The sequence below is a fragment of the Penicillium lagena genome, assembly GCF_028827675.1.
Source record: "Penicillium lagena strain IBT 129212 chromosome Unknown utg000001l_segment0_segment0, whole genome shotgun sequence".
In the NCBI taxonomy this organism is placed as follows: Eukaryota; Fungi; Ascomycota; class Eurotiomycetes; order Eurotiales; family Aspergillaceae; genus Penicillium; species Penicillium lagena.
The window spans coordinates 6,169,295-6,189,947 of NW_026623222.1; the positions used below are offsets into that span (position 1 = coordinate 6,169,295).

Below are 20,653 nucleotides of genomic sequence, written 5' to 3' on the forward strand. Positions count from 1 at the left end.
TGCATAGACTGTCGGTGCGTATCTCCGACGGGTTGTCCGGCCGCGGAAGGAAGGTGTGCGGTACGGCAAGGCGTGCAATCTGCCGAAAAGAAACGGACTAGCACGGCCCATGGGGGAATTACTTATAAAAAGGTTAAACGGCACCGACCAGCTTGTAGTTCAATACTGGCCAATTCCGTGGTCGTCTACCATCGGTATTCAGAAAGATGGCACCCGTACAAGCTCTCTGGATAGACAACGAAGACGTTCGCAGCGCCATAGAGTTCCCTGTTATTAATGGACAATCAGGCAAGACTGTCCACACCGCGAATGGGGCGACTCCAGAATTAGCCATCGCGGCTGTCGAGAGCGCACAGCGGGCTTTCGGGCCGTGGTCCAAAACATCGCCATGGGAGAGACGAAAGCTACTACAGTCTGCCGCTCGTATCCTGCACAATCGACGACAAGAGATTTCAGAGCTTATCAAAGTGAGCATATGATGTTTAGCGATACCTAGCGATGTTTACATAACCTAATGGCGACGTGAACTGACTTTTGTGGCAGTTAGAAACCCCCGCTCCGGATTTCATGGTTGAGGAAATTAACATCAACAATGGCATCGCCTTATTCGAAGAGCTCGCTGCCCAGGTCACAAATATGACGAACGGAATGCTACCGCACTGTTGTGAATCTAGCAGGATGGCATTTGTGGTCAAACAACCGTACGGAGTCCAACTCGGTATCGCGCCGTGGAACGCGTCCCTGTTTCTTGCCCTTCGCTCCGTGATAACGCCAATCTCATGTGGAAATACAGCCATTCTGAAAGCATCAGAGCTCAGTCCGGGCGTGCATCACTTTATCGGCCGATTACTGAAAGAAGCTGGCTTCCCCCGGGGGTGTTGAATATTATCCAGCACCGTAAAGAAGATGCAGCGCAGATCGCCGAGGCTCTCATTAGCCACCCTGCGGTGCGCAAAGTGAATTTCACTGGGAGCACGGCTGTGGGCAAGATAATTGCTGCTAAGGCTGCGGAATATGCGAAACCTTGCATTCTTGAGCTAGGCGGCAAGGCACCGCTGATAGTGTTTGACGATGCTGACCTTACGCAAGCGGCAAAGGCCGCTGTGATGGGCGCATTTGTGCATGTAAGACGCCACTTAATGCTTGTCCTGTCGATTACCGGAGGCCATATGAACTAACTACTCGCATCGCAGCATGGGCAAATCTGCATGGGAACCGACACAGTCCTAGTTCATAAATCCGTGGCCGAGGAGTTGATTGCTAGACTGTCAGTCGAGGCGCCACGGATTCCCCGCAGTTGGGCCGTATCTGATCAGCAGGCCATAAAAACCGAAGCTCTTGTTGAAGACGCAATCAACAAAGGGGGCAGATTGGCGTACGGAAAGCTAGAAAGAAACGGGTCTAGTCTACATCCCACAATTCTTACTGGAGTGAAGCCATCCATGCGGCTTTACTGGGAAGAGAGCTTTGGCCCAACACTCGCCGTGTTAGCTTTCGAGACCGAAGATGAGGCGGTAGCTTTGGCGAACGGACACGAATACGGATTGTCCGCCAGCGTGTTCACCAAAAATGTGGCGAGAGGAATAAGGATTGCGCGCAGAATCGATAGTGGTTCGGTCCATGTCAATTCGATGACTGTGCACGATGAAGTTCAGCTTCCTCATGGAGGAACCAAGTCAAGCGGATGGGGACGGTTCGGTGTTCCTTGGGGTAAGATGACGCATAATTTCAATTGTAAGGTTCCTAGCTGTTCTCTGACGATATTTCTCTCATAGCATTTGACGAGTTTCTACAAATCAAGACTATTACGATAACTGACAGCGATCTCGGTGAATAACCCTAAACCCAGTCACTGATGACGGTGGTAGAGCCTCGGTCGCTTGTGGGAAAGTCTGCTTGTCGCGAGGACTGCTGATTGGTCGATAACTAAATTAACTCTCAGCTGGTAATTCGTCAGTAATGCTTTCGGAGGGCCCTTCCGATGGACCCAAGTATAATACTGGCCCGCACGTTTAGGTAGTCGCCTTGTGGCGTACGTTATCCACTAAAAATCTGTGGAGAAATTCCAGTCTCCATGGTCCCGGGGTTGGGGAAACAACCCCGCATCCAGGGAAAAATGAAGATATTGTGCGTCAGTCGTAATTTAATTTCTGCAATGATGCTTATGTTCAAACAACCCACCATTCATTAGGTGATGGTCACCGTCGACATGTCCGACTCCGCCAAATCACCACCGCCAAACCCGGCGCTTCGACGCTCAGTCCCAGCGAAAAGAAAGGCAATGGCCGATCGGTTGAATAATCAGGTGCACCAAGCGTGCTCCACCTGCAAGGCCCGGAAAGCCCGATGCGACTCGAGACGGCCGCGTTGTTCGTTCTGTGAAGGTCGCAACCAGGACTGCGTCTATCCACCTCTGTACAAGAGGGCCGTCTGCTCCCAGTTGTACGTCCCTGTAGCTCAGAATCCCTTTGATACGTAAGTCCTGACATCTTGCAGTCATGTGGATAACTTGGAAGCGAAAGTACAGGAGCTGGAAGCTCAATTAAACACACAGCCAGAGGCGATAGCAAAGGATCCACAGGGCTCAATCGCCTCGCCCCTCAACAGCTCGCACAGTCGATCGAATGGTCCACAGCCATTCCTCGCACAGGTACAGGGCGATGACGCTACTACAGAGATCGACGGAGGTCACAAGGACTGCAGTCCTGTAGCCCCCGAGCCCATCGCCCCAATATCGACATTTACCACCTGCGAAAATGATACCGGGGCCAGGGAAACGGCAGAGGAAGTGCCGGCAACGGATGGAATGGTGGAATACTCCATGTCGCCTCCACAAGGGAAAGATACAGACGGATTCTACAGCGATTCGTATTCTCTTCGGTTTGCCATGCACGTCAAGGCCTCCACCATGCCTCTGAGGATGTCTGTATCCACTGTAGGCCACACTTTTCAACCTAGACAGGGCGTTCTTGAAGTGAATGCCAGCTCATCTACCGGCTCTTGGGATGATGAGGACGATCTCGCCACGTTGCGGTCATACCTGGCCGTGCCATCGTTCCAAGGCCTACCACACCGACATGTTGCGAAACAGTTACTAGAGGCCTACTTCACTAATGTCCACCCTATCTGGCCTTTCTTAATTGAAGAGGATACGCTGGCTCAGTTCGACAATATGTACACCTCCGACACCCCCATTAAACCAGTTGCTATGGCGATGATGAATTTGATATTTGCACTGGGCTGCCAATTCTGCCGCAACATAACCCCCGGTGGCGATCTAGTGAGCGCTATGGGCTCCGGAACTTCCTTTTATAGGTGTGCCCGCGCCTTTATTGTCGCTCATACGTATAATACCTGCTCAATCAGCATGCTGCAGACGCTATTGCTGATGGCACAGTATCAACAAGGTACCATGAGGGGAAAACAATGCTGGCTTACAATCGGCCATGCCACAAGGATAGCACAATGCCTAAACTTGCACTTGGATTCGCGGGACTGCTCGCAAGCCCCTCTTGATCGTGAGCTTGGCAGACGCCTTTGGTGGGGATGCTTTTCCCTCGACAGGTATGTCGCTTGTCGAATTGACCATCCTCGGTGGTGATATGTGCTAATATTTCGAAATGTCAGGGTGGCCAGCATGATCTATGGTCGTCAGCCAACTCTTTTACACCCCAGATTCTCGAATCCCCCACTTCCTCGGTTGGTTGACGACATTTACATACGCGACAGCAAGACACAACCTGATAGAATCCCTTCGGTTAATGCCTTCATTCACTACACCGTCCGTCTCTACCTAGTGATGGACAAGATCACGGAAGAGCTGCAACCATTTCGCCGACAATCCGACACATCTGTCGAGCCCGAAACACAGCGCAACGTATTGCAATCGCTAATAGATTTGGTAGAGGCCGACGAACACTTAGTATCTTGGCACGCATCTCTCCCTGACTACTTTCGATTCTCTTTGGACAGCACAGAGCAGCAAGTCTCACCACAACCCTGGTGGGTACAACGATGCAAAATTGTCCTCAAGAACAGATTTCTCGGACTGCGTATTCTGCTTCACCGCCAGACTATCCTCTTCTTACTTGGGCCGTGTCAACCCATGGAGAGCGCCAGATATCCGTCTTATCACTGGCCACCGCTGTTCTCCGACCTTATCCACGGACTGGCTGCTAACGGTACTGTCGTACGGCCTCAGTCCAGTTTCGAGAGTGTGCTGGCCTATCTTAGTGCTCAAATATGTGTCCGATCAGCGCAGCAGCAGATTGAAGAGATCAGTGTTAACCGCCCCGCCAATCTGACAGGTGCATGGTGGTGGGATTTTCACTGTAAGCCGTCCACTCCTGCGTCCATTATCAGAACAGTCTGGTTAAGCATCCGATCAGTCAACTTCGATTCTCTATGTGTTCTGCTCGGTGCTGTAGGGCTTCCGACTGAGCATCGGGCGGCCATAATCCTAGATGTGGCCGTGATCCATGAAACAATACGCAAGGGGCTCGAGACAATCCATTCTCTGGTTCCTTTTGGGGGTGACAAGCTACAGCAAAGCGAGCATTTTCTCCAACAATTACACCGAGTTGCATATGAGCAGGTACAATCCTCCAAATGAAAACTAACTCCGAGCGTTGAGCGGACATCTGGAATGAGGCTAATCATGTTTCAAATTACAGGAACCCGTCAGACCTCACGAGAAAGGCCCTACCAATAGTAACGGTGACAGCGAGGACCAAGAAATGCTGCTGAGTACTCTCGTGTCCGCGCGGAATAGGGATACAAGCCTTGATCATATGGGCGTGGGAAACGGAATAGGACTGGAAGCCTGGGGACCCGTGAATGCGCCGCCCAGTTCTGGAATACAGGATACCACGGGCAACCTAAACACGAACCAGATGGAAGAATTGGGGGGATTTTCTACAGAGACAATGGGCTCACTACTGCAAAGCTCGTTTACTTTTTGGAACGCCTTTGATTATGATACTATCACGTCGCGGGGTCAGGAGCTGGGGGCTGAGAGACTGGTCAATTTCCAGCCAGGCTGGGCTTAAACTTGTATAAACCTATGTTTTCTAATGAAATTTACCAAGAATTTGTTCGTGGTGTACTATTTGCATATAATTTTCTTACAAATGATGATGATATATCACTGTGTCTCTGTGCTTACGATGACTTGTCTGTGTAGCCCAAGACTCTCGACCATCGGCCTATCATTAATGGCAAAGAGATAACTCGTATCCACCGCGGTATGCTGTACCTCTGACCAAGCGGGCACGGCGAAAGTATCCTTTTCTTTCCATTGAATCACCTTTGCTTCTCCATCCGCGGCTCGAATACTCGTTCTACCACAGCCTGAGTGGATATGATAGACAAATGAGCACGTATCGCGTGTGGTATTTGTGGTGTGGCCTGCAGCCACTCTCTCGGCTTGTGCACTGATAGACGTCGAAAGGTGTCGTTGCCCGGTCCGGTGATAGTGGTAGATAGCATAGGGGCCTGCTCCGAAATCCAGAGCTACCTGGACGGCATGCCAGGGGAAGGATTGAGCACTAACGGAAACAGTTCTGTAGAGAAAATGGCAGTTAGATCCCGAAGATATTAGTCTGCGCTGGGATAGCCGCATTATCTACTTACTGGCTAGGGTATCGGGGTTCGGTATAATTCTCCGCAAAGTTGACCGGGACGTTTCTGAAGAGAGGTAAATCAAGCCCATCAAGCCAGATAATAGGCTTGTTGCCTTCATTACCATGGTCGTGCCAGTGCCATGATGGAGTGAGGATCACGTCTCCGCGAGACATGGAGATTTTGCGGCCTTCCACCGCGGTGAAGCCGCCTTCGCCTTCGATTATAAAGCGCAGGGCAAAAGCTACATGTCGGTGCGCCGGAGCGGTCTCTCCAGGAAGAATAAGCTGTAGACCAGCGTAGATTGTATCTGTAGTATATGGCGCCTCTGTGCAAAACATGTCAGACTTTGTCCACGGAACTATTCCCATCAAACAAGATTTCAGGTGTACGTACCCATCCTAGGATTAACTAGCATCAAAACGCGTCTGTCGGCCTCCTCTGCGCTGACGATACGGCCGGCTTCCATCAGTAGGGGCTTTAGTTCGTCGAATTTCCATAACTCGGCTGAGGCTTTGGGGTTAGGATGCGGCGGCACCATTTTGCTAAGCACCGTCCATAACGGCGCAGAGTGCTTTGCTGCAACTGCTGCAAGAAAGCCTTCTGGGACTGAAATTGACGCAGACATTGTTGTGTTTTACCTGGATTTGATGCCGTTTCGGAAGGTCGCGCACATCCCAAGTAGTTATAACCGTTTCTCATATGTTGTTCTGTGAAAGTCTCCGTTATTCTGTACTGCTTTCGGACAGTAGTTCCGAGGACTATTTGGTTTTTCGGGCCTACAGTTGTTAGGAATCGCCGGTCAGCAAGGGACAGGCGTAGCCCCATTTTGTTCCCCTCGCATCTGGGTCCCGAGTCTAGTTCGGAGCATCTGAGCGGCACTACTCATCACCATCAGACTAATGCACTCCATGGTAATGCCTTCTAAAGCTGCTAATAGCTTGAAAATGGTTCGTTCTTTCTAAGATATAGTATAACAGCAATAAGCTCAGCGTCCTCCCCTTATTACTCCAAACACTAGCGTGCATCAGATAGCCAGGAACACGGTAGAGACAGGCTGTTCTTAGTACCCCGGCATAGTATCAAAATTATTCGTATCTCCAATACTCTCCAAGTAACAAGGCCTAAGTTGCACGAACATTTCGGCGGCGGGCTTGAAAGTCTCGAGCCTGTAAGAATTATCGCGTTAGAACTATTAAAACCATCGTGCACAGGAACCATATAGAGTCCTAGCCAACAAGAACAGACAGCTCACCCTTTCTCAAGTAAGGAAGTTCTTACCACCTTTATCCTCCCTTCATGATGCATGGGGATAGTCCAGAGCGTACATCCGCAACGTCTACAAAATTCTTTAACTTTGTTATGCCCGCTCTTTGTTTCCTCGATGACCCAGTTGCCGACCTGGGCTACACATTGATCCGCTAGTAGTTTGATCTGAGTGGATTCAAATTTCGCGCACTAGACTCTTTCTTAAGGCAATGCTTTTGGTAACTCTGGATGGCTCAGGCCAAATAAGGCTCAACTTACTATTTGGTACGGGCCTCCAGCGTTCTTCTGGCAGTCCTTGCAGTAACAGGCGAAGACAGAGCGGGGCACGCCTTTGATCTCAAATATAATACCATTACACAGGCAAGAACCGCGGTGGACACTCGTCGACATTTTGGCGCCTGATATGGTCTATGAGAAGATTTGAATATCCTCCTGCGTACAATATCCAAAGCCGACGAGCCTACTTATATAGCGCAATCATCAAAGCCATTCGGACCATGTCTCCGACAGGAATCGAACCTAGATCCCAAAAGTTATAGTAGCTGAAGCAAAGCAGCTAAAATTGCTTTGTTGTTCCGGATACATTACGCTTTAAAATATTCAGTAAACGCTTTTGACAGCGGAATTCCCTGCTTCAATAATTGACTCCTTATAACGATGATTTTTTCATGTCAATCATGGTACTCGACTATAGTATTACCATCTAAAAAGCTCACTTGAAACTCATCATGTTCCTAGTCCGTCCCAAGTGTTCAATCTCAACCTCCACCACGTCCCCGTCCTTCAGATACTTGGGGACCTTCATGCCCATCGCTACACCGGCCGGAGTCCCCGTCATGATCACGGTGCCTGCTTCCAGGGTGGTTCCCTGGCTCATAAAGCTAATGATCCTCTGTACTCCGAACAGGAGATCACTGGTGTTGGAGTCTTGCCGCTGCTCGCCATTGACAAATGTCTGGAGTCGGAGATTGTCGGCAGCTCCAACAATCTAGCCTCGATAGTTAGTCACCAATTGATTAAATTGTCTGTAAGGATAGTGGTTTCAATGAAAACGGAAATTCACCTTTGGCGACACAATCATTGGACCCAGGGCCGCGAACTTGTCAAAGCCTTTGCTGAAACACCACTGTGGAACGCCTCCAGCAAAAGCAGGATCACGCTGCCATTTTCTGGCGGAGATGTCATTTGATGAGACATATCCAGCGACATAATCCAGGGCGTCCCGCTCTCGAATGTCTTTACCGGTCTTGGCAATCACGATTGACTGGTGGAGTTGTTAGTATATAAGTCCTTGTAATGGAGGGACACGTAGAAGACATGTAGTACCAGTTCGCCTTCATAGTCCAACTGGTCATCCTGTGCAATTTTAGGGATAGGAATATCGTCCTGGAAGCTTGCAATGGATGTCGACGGTTTGAAGAATACGGACGGATAGGGAGGAGGTGCACGACCACCTTCCTTAACTTTCCGCCAGAATATTGTTAGACCACTTAACTGGTAGTAGAGTAAAAATTTCACTTACTGTGTTTCATGTAGTTGAGGCCAATGCAACGGATGATAGGCACGTCACGCGGCTCAAGAACCCCAAGGAGTTCCTTCACACGAAAAGTTTGCGTGCCTAGGGACAGAGAAAACGGACTGTCTCCGACGTATTCAGTGGCATGGAGTTCGCTCACAGCTAGCAGGTTAAAGAGCTCTTTAGCCTCAGTGATTTGCGGCTCTCCAAACCGAACTTTGTTCGCATCATCGGCAAAGCGGATCAACATAGACCAAGTCATTTTGCGCGCTGATTTCGATATTATACTAAGAAATTACAGTGTAGGAGCTTAGAGCAAAGCTATATCTCTTTCAACATATACTTCATCTTCTGTATGGTTTCGGTAGGAGGGTCCGAAATTGCGGCTCTGGGCGGGATGGTTTAGACCGGCGGCCCGTGCGGACGGACTTGTAGATTCTCCACTGAGGGTCTCTTCGGAATGTTGCCCCGGTATTAATGGCTACGGCGGGGTGACTCTCTTAGGTCTTGGAAAATTATAGTGCTCAGCATTCTTCATCTTGCTACCCAGCTCGGTTTTCTTCATCGTTAGCAGTATACCTCAACGCACTTGTCGCCACACCTGGACATCAAACACTTAACAACATCCCCACCAACATCATGCCTCGACCAATTTTCTCGTCATGCCCAGTGGGCACAAAGATGTGGGTAGGACTTTCCCCACCACTTCAGCCGAATATGGAGGTTATCTGACCTGATAGCTCCTTGATATGGGAACATTGCACATCGACGCCAACTTCCTGCTTGCGGGAGGCCACGAGAACGGTGAGTTTTAGCATAGTTCAAATTCTCTAGTGGTTCTAACTAGTATATCCAGCTGGCTCGGCGAGCAATCCAAATCCAACCCACAAGCGTATCGAAATGATCGTCTATGGTGTCCTCATTGAGCATGCCACGGCCGGTCTGATTCTGTTTGAGACAGGCTGTCACGATGATATGGAGAAACACTGGGGGCCGGTCAGGACTCTTGTTAATGGATAACTTTGATGGATAGGAACTGATCTGTCTCGGAATAGATGTACGATGTTTCTCCACGCAAACAATATGCCTCAAAAAACCGGTTGGATGAGCAGATCGCGATGACCGGTCATTCCATCAAGGATATTCGAGCTGTTATCATTGGTCATCTTCGTAAGCAACCTATTTCCGTCAATTCCGTTTGAAGTAGGATTACTTAACCAGTGTGGCGAGCTCAGATGCCGACCATTCTGGTGGCTTGATGCACTTCCTCGGCACCGATGTTCCTATCTATGTGCACGACTTGGAGCTCAATAATGCCTTGTGGTGCCTTTTCACCAAGGTTCAACTGACCTCCACTATAAGTTCATCCTCTGCTCAGGCGAACCGACTAACCATGTATGTAGGCTGATGCTGGTCCATACATGCCCTCATACCTTGACCACCGCCTGAATTGGAAAACATTCAACGACTCGGTCACCGAACTATTTCCAGGACTGACGATGCATCATTGTCCAGGGTAAGAGAGAAACTCTATACCGCTCTGGCAACCAGTTTCCAGCTAACATGATATCTACAGCCACACGCCCGGCTTGTGCTGTCTACAAGTAGACCTTGAGAATGACGGGTGTTTTTTCTTTACTGGTGACCAGTTCCATGTGAAGGAGAACTACACTAAGATGATTCCTCAAGGTTAGTAATGACTTTCCAACTAAATTACAATACACGCAGCTAACAGTTAACTCCATGAAAGGTCTTCTGGGACGGGACCGGAATGCTTGGTTCCAGTCAACTCTGTACATCCAAAGATTGGAAGTAGTACTGGGCGCTAAGATTGTCTTCGGCCATGATTACGAAGTGTTCAAGTCGCTTAAGCAAGCTCCTGAGTATTACCATTAGACTAGTATATTTACTGCGACGTGCATACTTACTTAGCAAATGCTATAGCGTCAAATACATACCTTCTCAAAAATTACATCCATCTGATCAGTAACTGAGCAGTAGCCGTCAAGCGGCACCAATGTTTACTCCATCTGACTGAGAATAAGAAAAAAGCTATCGAAGAATCATATCCTTCCATGATTCACCCCAAGCACGCCTGCAGCTGCACCGTCTAGTTCGGACTAGTGTTTCTTGGAACAGCGGGGCCCCAGTCTGTGGAGTCATCATTTCCTGGAGAAGCGGAGTGGGTTCCCCGGTCGCGGACAGCGCCTCCGAAAAAAACTTAAAGTCACTGTAATGTGATGAGGGGTTGGTTACAGCCATAGCTCTTGGGTCAGTTAATAAATAGCGAGAAGTCATGTCTTGCGCTGTAGCAGTCTCTGAAGGTTCCGGTTTCTCCTCCATAGCAATCAACCATGACCTTACTGAATAATTTCTCCACCCTAGCGGGATTGGTATTTTGCCTAGGCTGTATATCCGTCTTCTACCAATTGCTATTGTCGCCACTGCGCAACGTCCCGGGACCGCGTCTGGCTGCTATCTCAAGCATCTGGCTATGGTTTCAGGATATGGCTGGAAACTCACCGCAGATGATTTCTAAGTTGCACAAGAGACACGGTAATTTTGCCTCCTTACATCACACTTCGCTCATATTCTAACAATAAAGGCCCAATCGTCCGTATCGGCCCTAACGAGGTCAGCATTGACGATATTGAGATTCACAATCGCGTCCTTTATTGCCAGGCTCCAAAGTATATGAAGGTATGATACAATGCTCTTGTGTGCACATAAATTCACTAACTATTGGAGACAGGCCGCTTACTTCTACGACCCATTTAAGACTGGACCATCAGGGATCTTCCAGAGTTCAGAGCCCAAAGAACACTCCACCTTACGGCGTTTGGTTAGCAAGCCGTTTTCCAGAAAAAGTATTCTACAGTTCGAGCCAGAAATCTGGAAATCTGTCGATATGCTCTCAGACGTGTTGTGCCAGCATGACAAGGATAACAACTGCTTCGACCTCTCAAAGATGTCTCGCTGTCTTTCACTCGACTTTATCACAAACTTCACCTACGGGGAGTCTATGCAGGCAGTTCTGTCTCCTAGGTTCCATGACGATGTCCTAGATGCGTTCGATTCTTTTGCTGTTAGCAATTTCTTAGTATGTGATCTCCTACTCTGATGTAACAGACAATTTGCTGATTGCTATTCAGTTTATGATGATACCTTCTCTTCGTCAACCCTCTATTGCTCTATTGTCAATATTACCTTTTAAGGTGTTTCAGGCTATCCCGCGCATGAGACTGGTGAGTCTAACATCCACCGCCACCCTTCCTATCTTGCTAATAACTCTTCCATAGCGCGTCCAAAAAGCACTTGAAAGGTATGATACTACGGGGAAGATTAACCACGACACGGGATTCCAGCCCCTCCTGCAAGCCGAACACGCCGCCTCCATTACGCAGAATTACCCCCTTAGCAAAGACTTTCTGATCGCCGATGGTCTAGCGGATATCTTTGCCGGGACAGACACTACCTCGACAACGCTCACTCTGACACTCAACGAGATTTTTTCCAATTCTATGGTATACGGCCGTCTCCATGCGGAGCTGAAGAGAGCCATCCCAAATCTTAGTGACACTGCAGAGCTATCCAACCTCGAGTCCCTACCGTACCTCGCCGCTTGTGTCAAGGTGCGCCATCAGCCCCAGTTTAGACTTCTGCGATCATAGAATATATCCTGATTATTTACAGGAAGGCCTCCGTTTCAGCACTCCCGTCAGGTCCCGCCTCCCCCGCGTAACTCCCGAATCCGGTCTTACTTACGGCAAACACTTAATCCCGTCCGGCACCTTCATTTCGTCAAGTCCCTATCTAATGAACTACAATCAGGTGGTTTTCCCCGACCCGTATACGTACAAGCCGGAGCGATGGCTTCTAGACGATCCAGAGGCCGTCAAGCAGTTAGATAACTGCTGGGCTCCGTTTTCGAAAGGTTCACGAGGGTGCATCGGAATCAATCTTGCCATGGCTGAGATTTATATAACTATTGCGGCGATTGTGAGGCGGTTTGAGCTGGTGGAAAAGAACTTTGAGGAACTGAAGATCAGAGAGATTTTTGGGGTTATTTTTGATGAGCCCCTAGCTATGAAGTTGAAAAGCGTCCAGGAGTGAATATGAGCATCACATACATGGAGTGGACTTGCCTTTTGCGCTATCCAGAATGGAAATAGGAAGATATTGTATCAATTAGCTACAGGTGGATATTTATATTGCTTGCTTCAGGCCATTGAATACACGATGAGATGCTTTGACCTCCATCCTTTCTCATATTCAGCATTTTTGACTTGTTTTATGACCTTCTAGGGTTCTAATGCGACGCGAGTTGTTTTTACGAGCTATCACCAATGTCAAATCCTTATAAAAATGGAAGAACCCCTTAGAGGAACGAAAGGTTCATCCAAGATCATTAGGAAATCTTTTAATAAACAATACGAGATTAAATGAATCCTCCTTTCCGGCCGGTTCTGTTTGCATCCTCGGCTTCTCTTAATCCATTTCCTTTCTGTTCCTTTGGAGTTGTGTAATCGCCAGCTCATCTCATGTTGTGTACTCGCTAGCGAATCTTCTGTCTGTTATGACGTAGTTGTCACCCAAACAGCTTCCCATGTTATATTTGTATGCCGCTTGTGTGAGCGTCTCGGCATATAGAAGGTTACTCTCATGACGATTTTGTCAATCAATCGACTCAATTCTCTTTCCAGTGATTCTGTTTCGACACGGTGAGATCTCCCGTCTCATCGGACCCCCCGAGATTTCCAAACTTCCCCTCAGTTGACAAATCCACTTTCAACTGACTTCAGAATTGAGGCAAAAGTGCTCACCGAGCAATGCTTCCTCGGAAGCTCGCTCCGTGAGAAGATCCGGCAGATAATTCGTCAACGGACCCTCGCTCCGAAACGCTTTCCCACACAATACCAAAGATCATCTACGCTATGGCACTGGAACTGAGGCCCTCGGTCTTCCGTCCATTGCAGTAGCTGGCTAGCCAGGTGATCCTAAGCTATGGGCCAGCATGGAGCGGTACATTAGCGGGCGGGTCTATCGAGCCGGAGTGAGAAATCGGCCGGGGTGGGATTTTATATACCCTTTACCGACCGCTCGATGGCCCCAAAAAATAATTCTCACCAAATTTAGCAATAGCATATCAGTATGGCTGGAAAGAAACTTGCTATTGTCATTGTTGGTGCGGGCATTGCCGGTCTTGCGGCCGCTATTGCCCTTCGAGAAAAGGGACACCAAGTGACAGTCCTTGAGGCTGCTCCGCGGGTTGGTCTACTCATTCCCCTATGCGAATATCTTGTTCAAGGCCAATAGCTGAGAAATTCTGGTTAGCTGTCTGATATTGGGGCCGGTATTCAGGTCCCACCGAACTCTGTTCGACTTCTCAAGCAACTTGGTGTCTATGAGCCGGTAAATCTAACACTCCTTTGATCAGACCCCGAAGATGTATCTAACTTTCATTTCACAGATAGCGAAACTCGCTACCTGGCCGCGCTCTATTACACTTAAAAGATGGCAAAACGGAGCCAACATCACTAAGACCCCGCTGTATCCGCAGATGGAGGAAGTATACGGCTACCCTTACTTCCTAATTCACCGAGGGGACTTGCACAAGGTGCTCCTGGATCGCGCTTATGAGGTAGGCACCGAAGTTAAAGTCAATGCCTCCGTCTCCGAGGTAAATGAAGCTGCTCCTTCAGTCACCCTCAACGACGGTACTGTGTATAGAGCGGATTTGCTCATAGGCGCAGACGGTACGCTATACACGCATTCGCATCTCCTTAGATTTATTGAATTAGGCCTAATAACGGTTGCTAGGAATCAAATCCCAGGTCCGAAAGGCTGTGATCACGGATCGAGACGTGGAGATTATCCCTGACCCGAACTGCGCGTACAGAACCTTAATTCCTGGAGAACTCATGATGGATGACCCAGAACTTAAAGCGCTTATCGAAAGTCCCGCCGCAAATTGCTGGATCGGACCCGAGGGCCATATCATGGCGTACCCCATCCGCAACGGAGCCTTGTACAACTTCGTCATGTGTCATCCCGGTTCGGTGCCTGTGGGAAAACCCAACGAGCGAGCGAGCCTAGATGATATGAACGAGAGGTACAAAACGTGGGATCCGGTTATCTGCAAACTCATCGCACTTGTCCCGCAGTGTCTGAAATGGCAGAATGCAGAGATTGAGAAGCTCGAGACTTGGGTGTCAAAGTCTGGGAAGGTAGTGCTGATTGGGGATTCTAGCCACGCCATGGTCCCATATATGGCTCAGGGTGCAGCTATGGCAGTGGAAGACGCGGTTACATTGGCTGAATGCCTAGACCGTGTTTTTGAGCAAGCACAGATTCCAGACATGATGAGGCAGTTTCAGGACATTCGTCTTGATCGTTGCTACTTGATTTTGGATGGTGCGCGAAATAATGGTGGTGTGTGGCACCTTCCTGACGGACCTGCACAGCAGGAGCGGGACAAAAAGATGGGCGAACCACCGAAGCAGCCGGAGCAACAGTCTAAAGCCGCAGATACTGCTGAAAACCCTAACAAATGGAGTGACCCAAAGTTTCAGCCTTGGATGTTCGGGTACGATGCACGTGTTGAGGTATGGCTACCCTCCTGTCGTTCACGTGTCGATGCTAATCAAATCTGGTTGACAGACCATTTCGTACTTGGAAAACTGTTCTGTCGCGATGTAGTGGTGTGGACGGTGGTCTTGATTGTCATAGATGAATTGCGGTGTCTAACTCAGTATGCGGAGATGGTATTGGTGAGCTGTATATCCATAAATTGCAGTGCCCGTTATCTTTTAACTTGATCTCATGACATATAACGTTTCGACAACGTTATTGTATATGGCCGCAACCTACTCGCAATAGTTTCCTCGTTAAACTTTTGTGAAAAACCGCCTGACTTTGACTTCTTCCAGTTCCTTTTTAATCTGTTCATATGTAGGTTACCATCCATTAAAGGTTTGAACATATAGTCAGAAAGGCCAATAATCCTAAGCTGAAAGTTGTTTAACTTAAAACTCCGAATAGTTGTTCTACCTTTAAATAGAGTACAGTGTTGAAAATGTATCTTGTGCTCCAGCGCCCTATATAAGACACTGCCAATTTACCCCCCTCTAATTATTTGAAACAGATAGAGCATTGAAAACAGAGTAAGGTATATCGTCATGTTATAGAGTGGTATGAATGAAACCTGTTAGTCTCTACAGACAAAAGGTCAATTTGTGACCGTTCCGAATTAGGAGAGGAAACAGTAAAGGTATTCAATTCGACTTCTGCGGACTAAGAGAGTTCCTAATTGGAAAACCAAAGAAAAAACAAAAGAAGATTCGGAACCATCGACATAAGGCAGGGAACCTGCCATACTCAGGCCTACTCTCAGTGCTGGTCACAGATTTGGAGCATAGTTGTGAAAGTGGATCGTCAAATACAGTCAGACTTTTCAAACTCTGTCTACACACATTCAGTAAGATTTAAGCATCCATATTCTGGAACGACGGGCTCTTGATCAGGATATTCTAGGACTTCTGTGGTAAGCACGGTGGCTGCATGACTTCTCCCGGAGCATAGGTAATCTCCGCTCGCGTACCGCATCTTCCACAAACCCTTTTCTTCTCATCTTGTTGAAACGCCTCAATGACTCCCTTTATCTGGGTTCCCAGATCGGTGCAAATAAAACTCTTACTCCAGACCAACGCGCTGCAATTTCGGCAATACCACCGCATTTCATCCTCAGCGCCAGGAAGCCGTGGCTGCTCCATCACGATTCCAATGGTATTTCTAAACCGCACGGGACAGTGTGGGGTATTAGCAGGCAGAAGAAACAGTGACCCCTCGTGGATCGGAATATCGTTGAAGGTGGGAGGCGTGGTTGACGTATCAACAGTCTTCAAGATGATAGAGCCTTTACATTGGTAGAAGAACTCCGGAGTTGAGTTGACATGGTAGTCAGTGCGGTTATTGGGCCCGCCTAGGATCATGACAGTATATCCTTGAGTTGCAGATGACGAGGGATGGTAGATACAGTAGTTATTCACTGGGGGCTGAAGGAGGTGGGCGTGATCTTCAAGCCTGAAATGACGGTTAATAACATTTACATGCTTAATAGATAAGAGATGGCTCATCTTACCACGTGGGAATATTAAAAGCCGTTGGAACCATATTTAATGTCGCTACTTGTATTAATCTCGGTGAGTCCGTTCGAGAGCGTGGTCAAACGTCTTTTGTAAGCCTGGGGCCCGCTTTAATAAAAATGCTGGCGTCGGAGGCCTGCCCCGAAAAAGACCAGCACGGGTGCAGTCTGTGCGCACCCAGCTACCCCGGTTCCAATGAAATCGACCTTCTGGGTTCGGGGTCTATGGCAGCACCGGTTTCTCTTGACTGCGAAACATTGGAGGTTTTCGAAAACTTATTCAACATGGAAAGGACTGTCCCAACCAGTCGCTAACGACCGGCGCGCGGATCATACAGTTGCGTTCGATCAGCTTCTATCCCCTATCTTCTGCCGCGTCAAAACTTGACTGCCAGTAATCCAATCTCACCCGATTATGTACAAAAACGCTTAATACTCTGCGTGTAAAATCTTTCTCCATATACAGTGGGCTTCGCTCCGTGAGGCAAAAGTCTCCCATAGATGCTCCTGCTTCCGAAAATCTAGTAGATTCAGTGAGGAGCTCTAGAGTTTATTGCAAAGCAGGCAGCTTTCCACGGTTTCAGGGTATTTCTTCTATAACCATGGTTTACATGGATCCGACACTGGAACACCGCCTCTCTGTCTCTTTGCACTACTATTCTCAGAGCGACGTCGTTGACTTTGCGGGGTGGCATAAAAGCGCTTCTCTCGTGGGCGCTGGCCATCGCGCCGCTGGTCCGAACAAAATCGATAACTCCGTCCTCTACCCCTATCATGTCCAGCTCATATTTTACTCCCGCGAGGCCTCCTCCAGACGGATTGGTCTCTAACTTCGTGAACCCCACTAGCTGCGGTACCAAGTTTATTGTCGTGAATTGCATTTTCCTACCAATTGCCTTTCTTTCCATAGCAATTCGCGTGTGGACTCGCACGTTCGTCACGCGTGAGTTTCGTTTGAGCCGGGATGATAGTGAGTACTTCTTTCCCAATATGGATGTTTACGCTAATAAATATGTCAGTTTTCATGGTTGCCGCATTTGTATGAATCTTCCCCATCTTCTTGGATTCGTGGCTGACCGATCTAGATCTTCTCGAGTGCTTTGAGTGCGGTCACACTAAAGAGTAAGCACCTGCACTACTTCTAAGGAACTTTCTGATGGAACAGTGGTTGAACTGGGGATGGGGCGGCACATGTGGGATGTCCTCATGAGCAACTACTCACCAAAGCTTCTCCAGGTACGATGATATAATCATCCTACTGGTGTTTTCGAAGAAAACCCCTGACAATAACCTAGCTTAACCTTTCCGCTGCGATCTTTTACAATGCAGGAACTGGGTTTCTAAAGGTGTCTGTTTTGCTTTTCTACATACGCATTTTCCCCAGTAGCAATCTCCACATTGCTGTTTGGGTACTTATTTTCATTGCAGCGGGATACAATATCGCGGGGGTGCTGGCCAATATATTCAGCTGTAACCCCATTAACAAAACCTGGGACGTGCACATCTTTTACGGCACGTGCATAAATAGACCTGTCTTCTACTTTGTCAACGCTGGTCTAGGCATTGTCACGGACTTTGCCACGGTCCTTCTTCCAATGTTTGTCATCAGGCCCGAGCTAGTATCATTCTCTGACCAGCTCTAGACCATGGATACGGCCGTTACAAATGCCGTCCCGACAGAAGATTGCTATTTTTTGTATTCTAGCTATGGGATGCTTGTGAGTTCAGCGCAAAGTCTGTGGTCTACATCCGTTCTGATTAATATAGCGTCGGTGTTGTCAGCTGTATTCGCCTCTATAGTCTATATACATTTCTGAGGGACGATGACCTGACCTGTACGGCACCAATAGTTCGTATTCTGAAATGGCGCTGACAAAATCAGGGACCTCCGTCGAGGCTTTACTCTGGTGCCTTATTGAACTTGACCTGGGAATAACCGGAGCCTGCTTGCCAGCCATGAGACCATTTGTTCGAAAGTATTTCCCCCGACTGCTAGGTCTATCAGCAAACAGTAGTAGCGGCGACCACCATCCTTCGCCGTACGATCAGAACTTGTATCTCCTCCACCCGGTTTCACGCACTAGACAAGCAGCACTTCTGTATCCGAATTACCAATATCCCCTCCCCAGGACCAACGGAAAATCTTTGAGCCAAGAACAGATCTTCCCACAGGCAGCAGAGTGAGACAAGACTACTATGGAGGCTGGGACGAAGTATCAACTGAGTAGTCATCAGGATGCCGGGCCAACGGATAGTTGCGTGGGACAGATTTAAACGCATCATAGACCAATTTAGCCCCAATAACTGATTTTACATTAACTATGGGACGGCAGTCTAACGCCCTAGTAGACTTCAAAACAACGTCCTATTAGGCTTTTTGTTTTTGTATAACGCTCGAATTCAGGGAGATTTTAGTTTATTGATGCCCACATTTTATTACCTAATTTTCGACCCTAATTTCCCTAGACTCCAGGGTCTGATCCATAATGCCTCAAAGGACCGTGCCCAGGGTCCGGACTTCTCTATGCACCCATTGGTCCTAGATCCCTCCGCGCCCCACCTGTATGCCTCTTAGACGGAGCCGTGACGCGACGCGTTCGTTCTTATTATTGATCATCCAATAAATGCACCATATGGATTTGAAATAACCAAAATCGTAAGGACGCCTTTTCTTTTCTATCACTTACATCACTTCTCTATTATAGACTCTATCCCATGCCAACTAGACAGCTAGTCGACCGCCTGTCTACTAAAGCGATCATTCTTCTCCGTCCTGAAGCCTCATCTGATCAATAATAGGAGTAGGGATGGAGCGATTTTGTTACCTTCCAGAATATAAGGTGCTGATTTGCAAGCCCTGCGGGCGTGCTGTGGCACCCACCCATCTTCACACCCACCTCAAAGGTCACCGGAAGGAATGGCCGGGCTTTGCAAGCCCTACGTGGTAAGGGGTGTCGCGGAATCCATTGGATTCCGCCTGGCCCCCGTTATGCGCGTCGCGGAATCCATTAGATTCCATCTTTTCGCTCACCTAATTGGTCCACCCCGCAAGAAGACCCACTCTCCCTATGCGCGTCGCGTACCCTACTAGTCGTTCGATCCTTCCCTCGCGTCTATCTTCCCCTATTTGCCTCGACTGGACGACTTTCCAAAGGAGAACCGTCTACTATGCCTTCCTCTCTACCGTAGTGGACCATTATTGTCCCTAGCCTAGGCACCATGTAGGTGGATTGCTCGAGCCCGTTGTCCAACCCGCTAGCGATGGCGGATCCAAAGTCGATCGACGAAGTGTTCACTGCGTGTGGCCTCGTCTGGGAGCAGTCTGAGAACCTCATCCTCTGCCAACGGTGCCAATCCGCACTCTGTCCGCGGGGTTCGCAGGTCACCCAGCATCTGCATAGCAAGCATCGCGTGCCATTGCCTCTCCGGAAGGGCCTCACTGTCGCCTTACGACGCCACCATATCCGTTTCCAGGAACCTTCCCATGCTGCCCCTCGTCCCGACGGCTCTCCGGCCGATGCTCGTTTACGGCTATACACGGGGTATGCATGCCGTCAGTGCGCCTACCGCACCGTCAGCCGCGACCTTCTCGGCCGCCACCTATCCCAGGAGCATCTCCAGCAGCAGCGCGCCTCCCACCGTCGGGCGAATGACCTATACAACGATGTCTACCTGCAGACTTGGTCCCCGAGCTCGTCCCGACAGTATTGGACCGTGGTCCACCAGGGACAGGCCATTCGCCCTATGGCTGAGGACCCCGCTACAAATGCCCATCTCGCATCAGTCCACCAGCGGGAGCGGGCACGGCGCCAGGCCGAGGAGGCTACCACCGATTTTACCACGACCGGCCCGCAGACTGTGGAGGCAACCAGGCCGTGGATGGAGCGGACCCGCTGGCCTCAAGTTTACGAGGGCGTACGGCGGGATCTCCTACGGAGTCTAGCGGAGCTCCCGTACTCATCTGCGGGTTCTATAGACCTGCTCCTTGCCCTACAGGATGGAGAGGGCCGGGTTGTCAGCCCCGCCCCCGATGAGGGGCGTCTCCACCAGCTGATGTTTGCGATGGACTATGTGCTAGATCGGTATAAAGAGACAGCCCGTTAGAC

The 20,653-nt window shown here is 49.0% G+C and overlaps 10 protein-coding genes across 10 annotated transcripts; 7 read left to right on the forward strand and 3 right to left on the reverse strand.

The window, feature by feature from the left end:
- Positions 1-206: 206 nt before the first annotated feature.
- N7510_002710 (uncharacterized protein) lies at positions 207-1,837 on the forward strand (the record flags this gene model as incomplete). Its single annotated transcript, XM_056974637.1, has 5 exons — positions 207-467; positions 544-877; positions 913-1,124; positions 1,194-1,710; positions 1,776-1,837. The coding sequence occupies 5 exons, from the start codon at positions 207-209 to the stop codon at positions 1,835-1,837; spliced, it is 1,386 nt and encodes a 461-aa protein (XP_056839754.1).
- A 357-nt stretch (positions 1,838-2,194) lies between these two features.
- On the forward strand, positions 2,195-5,048 carry N7510_002711 (uncharacterized protein; the record flags this gene model as incomplete). Its single annotated transcript, XM_056974638.1, has 5 exons — positions 2,195-2,442; positions 2,497-3,564; positions 3,628-4,331; positions 4,389-4,594; positions 4,674-5,048. 5 exons carry the CDS (start codon positions 2,195-2,197, stop codon positions 5,046-5,048), a joined length of 2,601 nt encoding a protein of 866 aa, XP_056839755.1.
- A 95-nt stretch (positions 5,049-5,143) lies between these two features.
- On the reverse strand, positions 5,144-6,247 carry N7510_002712 (cupin domain-containing protein; the record flags this gene model as incomplete). Its single annotated transcript, XM_056974639.1, has 3 exons — positions 5,144-5,561; positions 5,632-5,947; positions 6,016-6,247. The coding sequence occupies 3 exons, from the start codon at positions 6,245-6,247 to the stop codon at positions 5,144-5,146; spliced, it is 966 nt and encodes a 321-aa protein (XP_056839756.1).
- A 1,353-nt stretch (positions 6,248-7,600) lies between these two features.
- On the reverse strand, positions 7,601-8,666 carry N7510_002713 (fumarylacetoacetate hydrolase family protein; the record flags this gene model as incomplete). The annotated part of the gene is made up of 4 exons (XM_056974640.1): positions 7,601-7,876; positions 7,952-8,152; positions 8,215-8,351; positions 8,411-8,666. The coding sequence occupies 4 exons, from the start codon at positions 8,664-8,666 to the stop codon at positions 7,601-7,603; spliced, it is 870 nt and encodes a 289-aa protein (XP_056839757.1).
- Positions 8,667-9,043: 377 nt separating this feature from the next.
- Positions 9,044-10,300, forward strand: N7510_002714 (N-acyl homoserine lactonase family protein; the record flags this gene model as incomplete). Its single annotated transcript, XM_056974641.1, has 8 exons — positions 9,044-9,091; positions 9,145-9,208; positions 9,261-9,400; positions 9,460-9,574; positions 9,640-9,743; positions 9,808-9,920; positions 9,981-10,093; positions 10,140-10,300. 8 exons carry the CDS (start codon positions 9,044-9,046, stop codon positions 10,298-10,300), a joined length of 858 nt encoding a protein of 285 aa, XP_056839758.1.
- A 458-nt stretch (positions 10,301-10,758) lies between these two features.
- N7510_002715 (cytochrome P450) lies at positions 10,759-12,517 on the forward strand (the record flags this gene model as incomplete). Its single annotated transcript, XM_056974642.1, has 6 exons — positions 10,759-10,960; positions 11,010-11,104; positions 11,157-11,504; positions 11,557-11,649; positions 11,704-12,036; positions 12,098-12,517. 6 exons carry the CDS (start codon positions 10,759-10,761, stop codon positions 12,515-12,517), a joined length of 1,491 nt encoding a protein of 496 aa, XP_056839759.1.
- Positions 12,518-13,555: 1,038 nt separating this feature from the next.
- Positions 13,556-15,103, forward strand: N7510_002716 (uncharacterized protein; the record flags this gene model as incomplete). Its single annotated transcript, XM_056974643.1, has 5 exons — positions 13,556-13,672; positions 13,739-13,816; positions 13,875-14,160; positions 14,225-15,009; positions 15,065-15,103. The coding sequence occupies 5 exons, from the start codon at positions 13,556-13,558 to the stop codon at positions 15,101-15,103; spliced, it is 1,305 nt and encodes a 434-aa protein (XP_056839760.1).
- An 830-nt stretch (positions 15,104-15,933) lies between these two features.
- N7510_002717 (3-hydroxyanthranilate 3,4-dioxygenase) lies at positions 15,934-16,395 on the reverse strand (the record flags this gene model as incomplete). Its single annotated transcript, XM_056974644.1, has 1 exon — positions 15,934-16,395. The coding sequence occupies one exon, from the start codon at positions 16,393-16,395 to the stop codon at positions 15,934-15,936; it is 462 nt and encodes a 153-aa protein (XP_056839761.1).
- Positions 16,396-17,321: 926 nt separating this feature from the next.
- Positions 17,322-18,731, forward strand: N7510_002718 (uncharacterized protein; the record flags this gene model as incomplete). The annotated part of the gene is made up of 5 exons (XM_056974645.1): positions 17,322-17,490; positions 17,713-17,783; positions 17,843-18,130; positions 18,191-18,315; positions 18,398-18,731. The coding sequence occupies 5 exons, from the start codon at positions 17,322-17,324 to the stop codon at positions 18,729-18,731; spliced, it is 987 nt and encodes a 328-aa protein (XP_056839762.1).
- Positions 18,732-19,808: 1,077 nt separating this feature from the next.
- On the forward strand, positions 19,809-20,651 carry N7510_002719 (uncharacterized protein; the record flags this gene model as incomplete). Its single annotated transcript, XM_056974646.1, has 1 exon — positions 19,809-20,651. One exon carries the CDS (start codon positions 19,809-19,811, stop codon positions 20,649-20,651), a length of 843 nt encoding a protein of 280 aa, XP_056839763.1.
- Between the last annotated feature and the right edge of the window lie 2 nt (positions 20,652-20,653).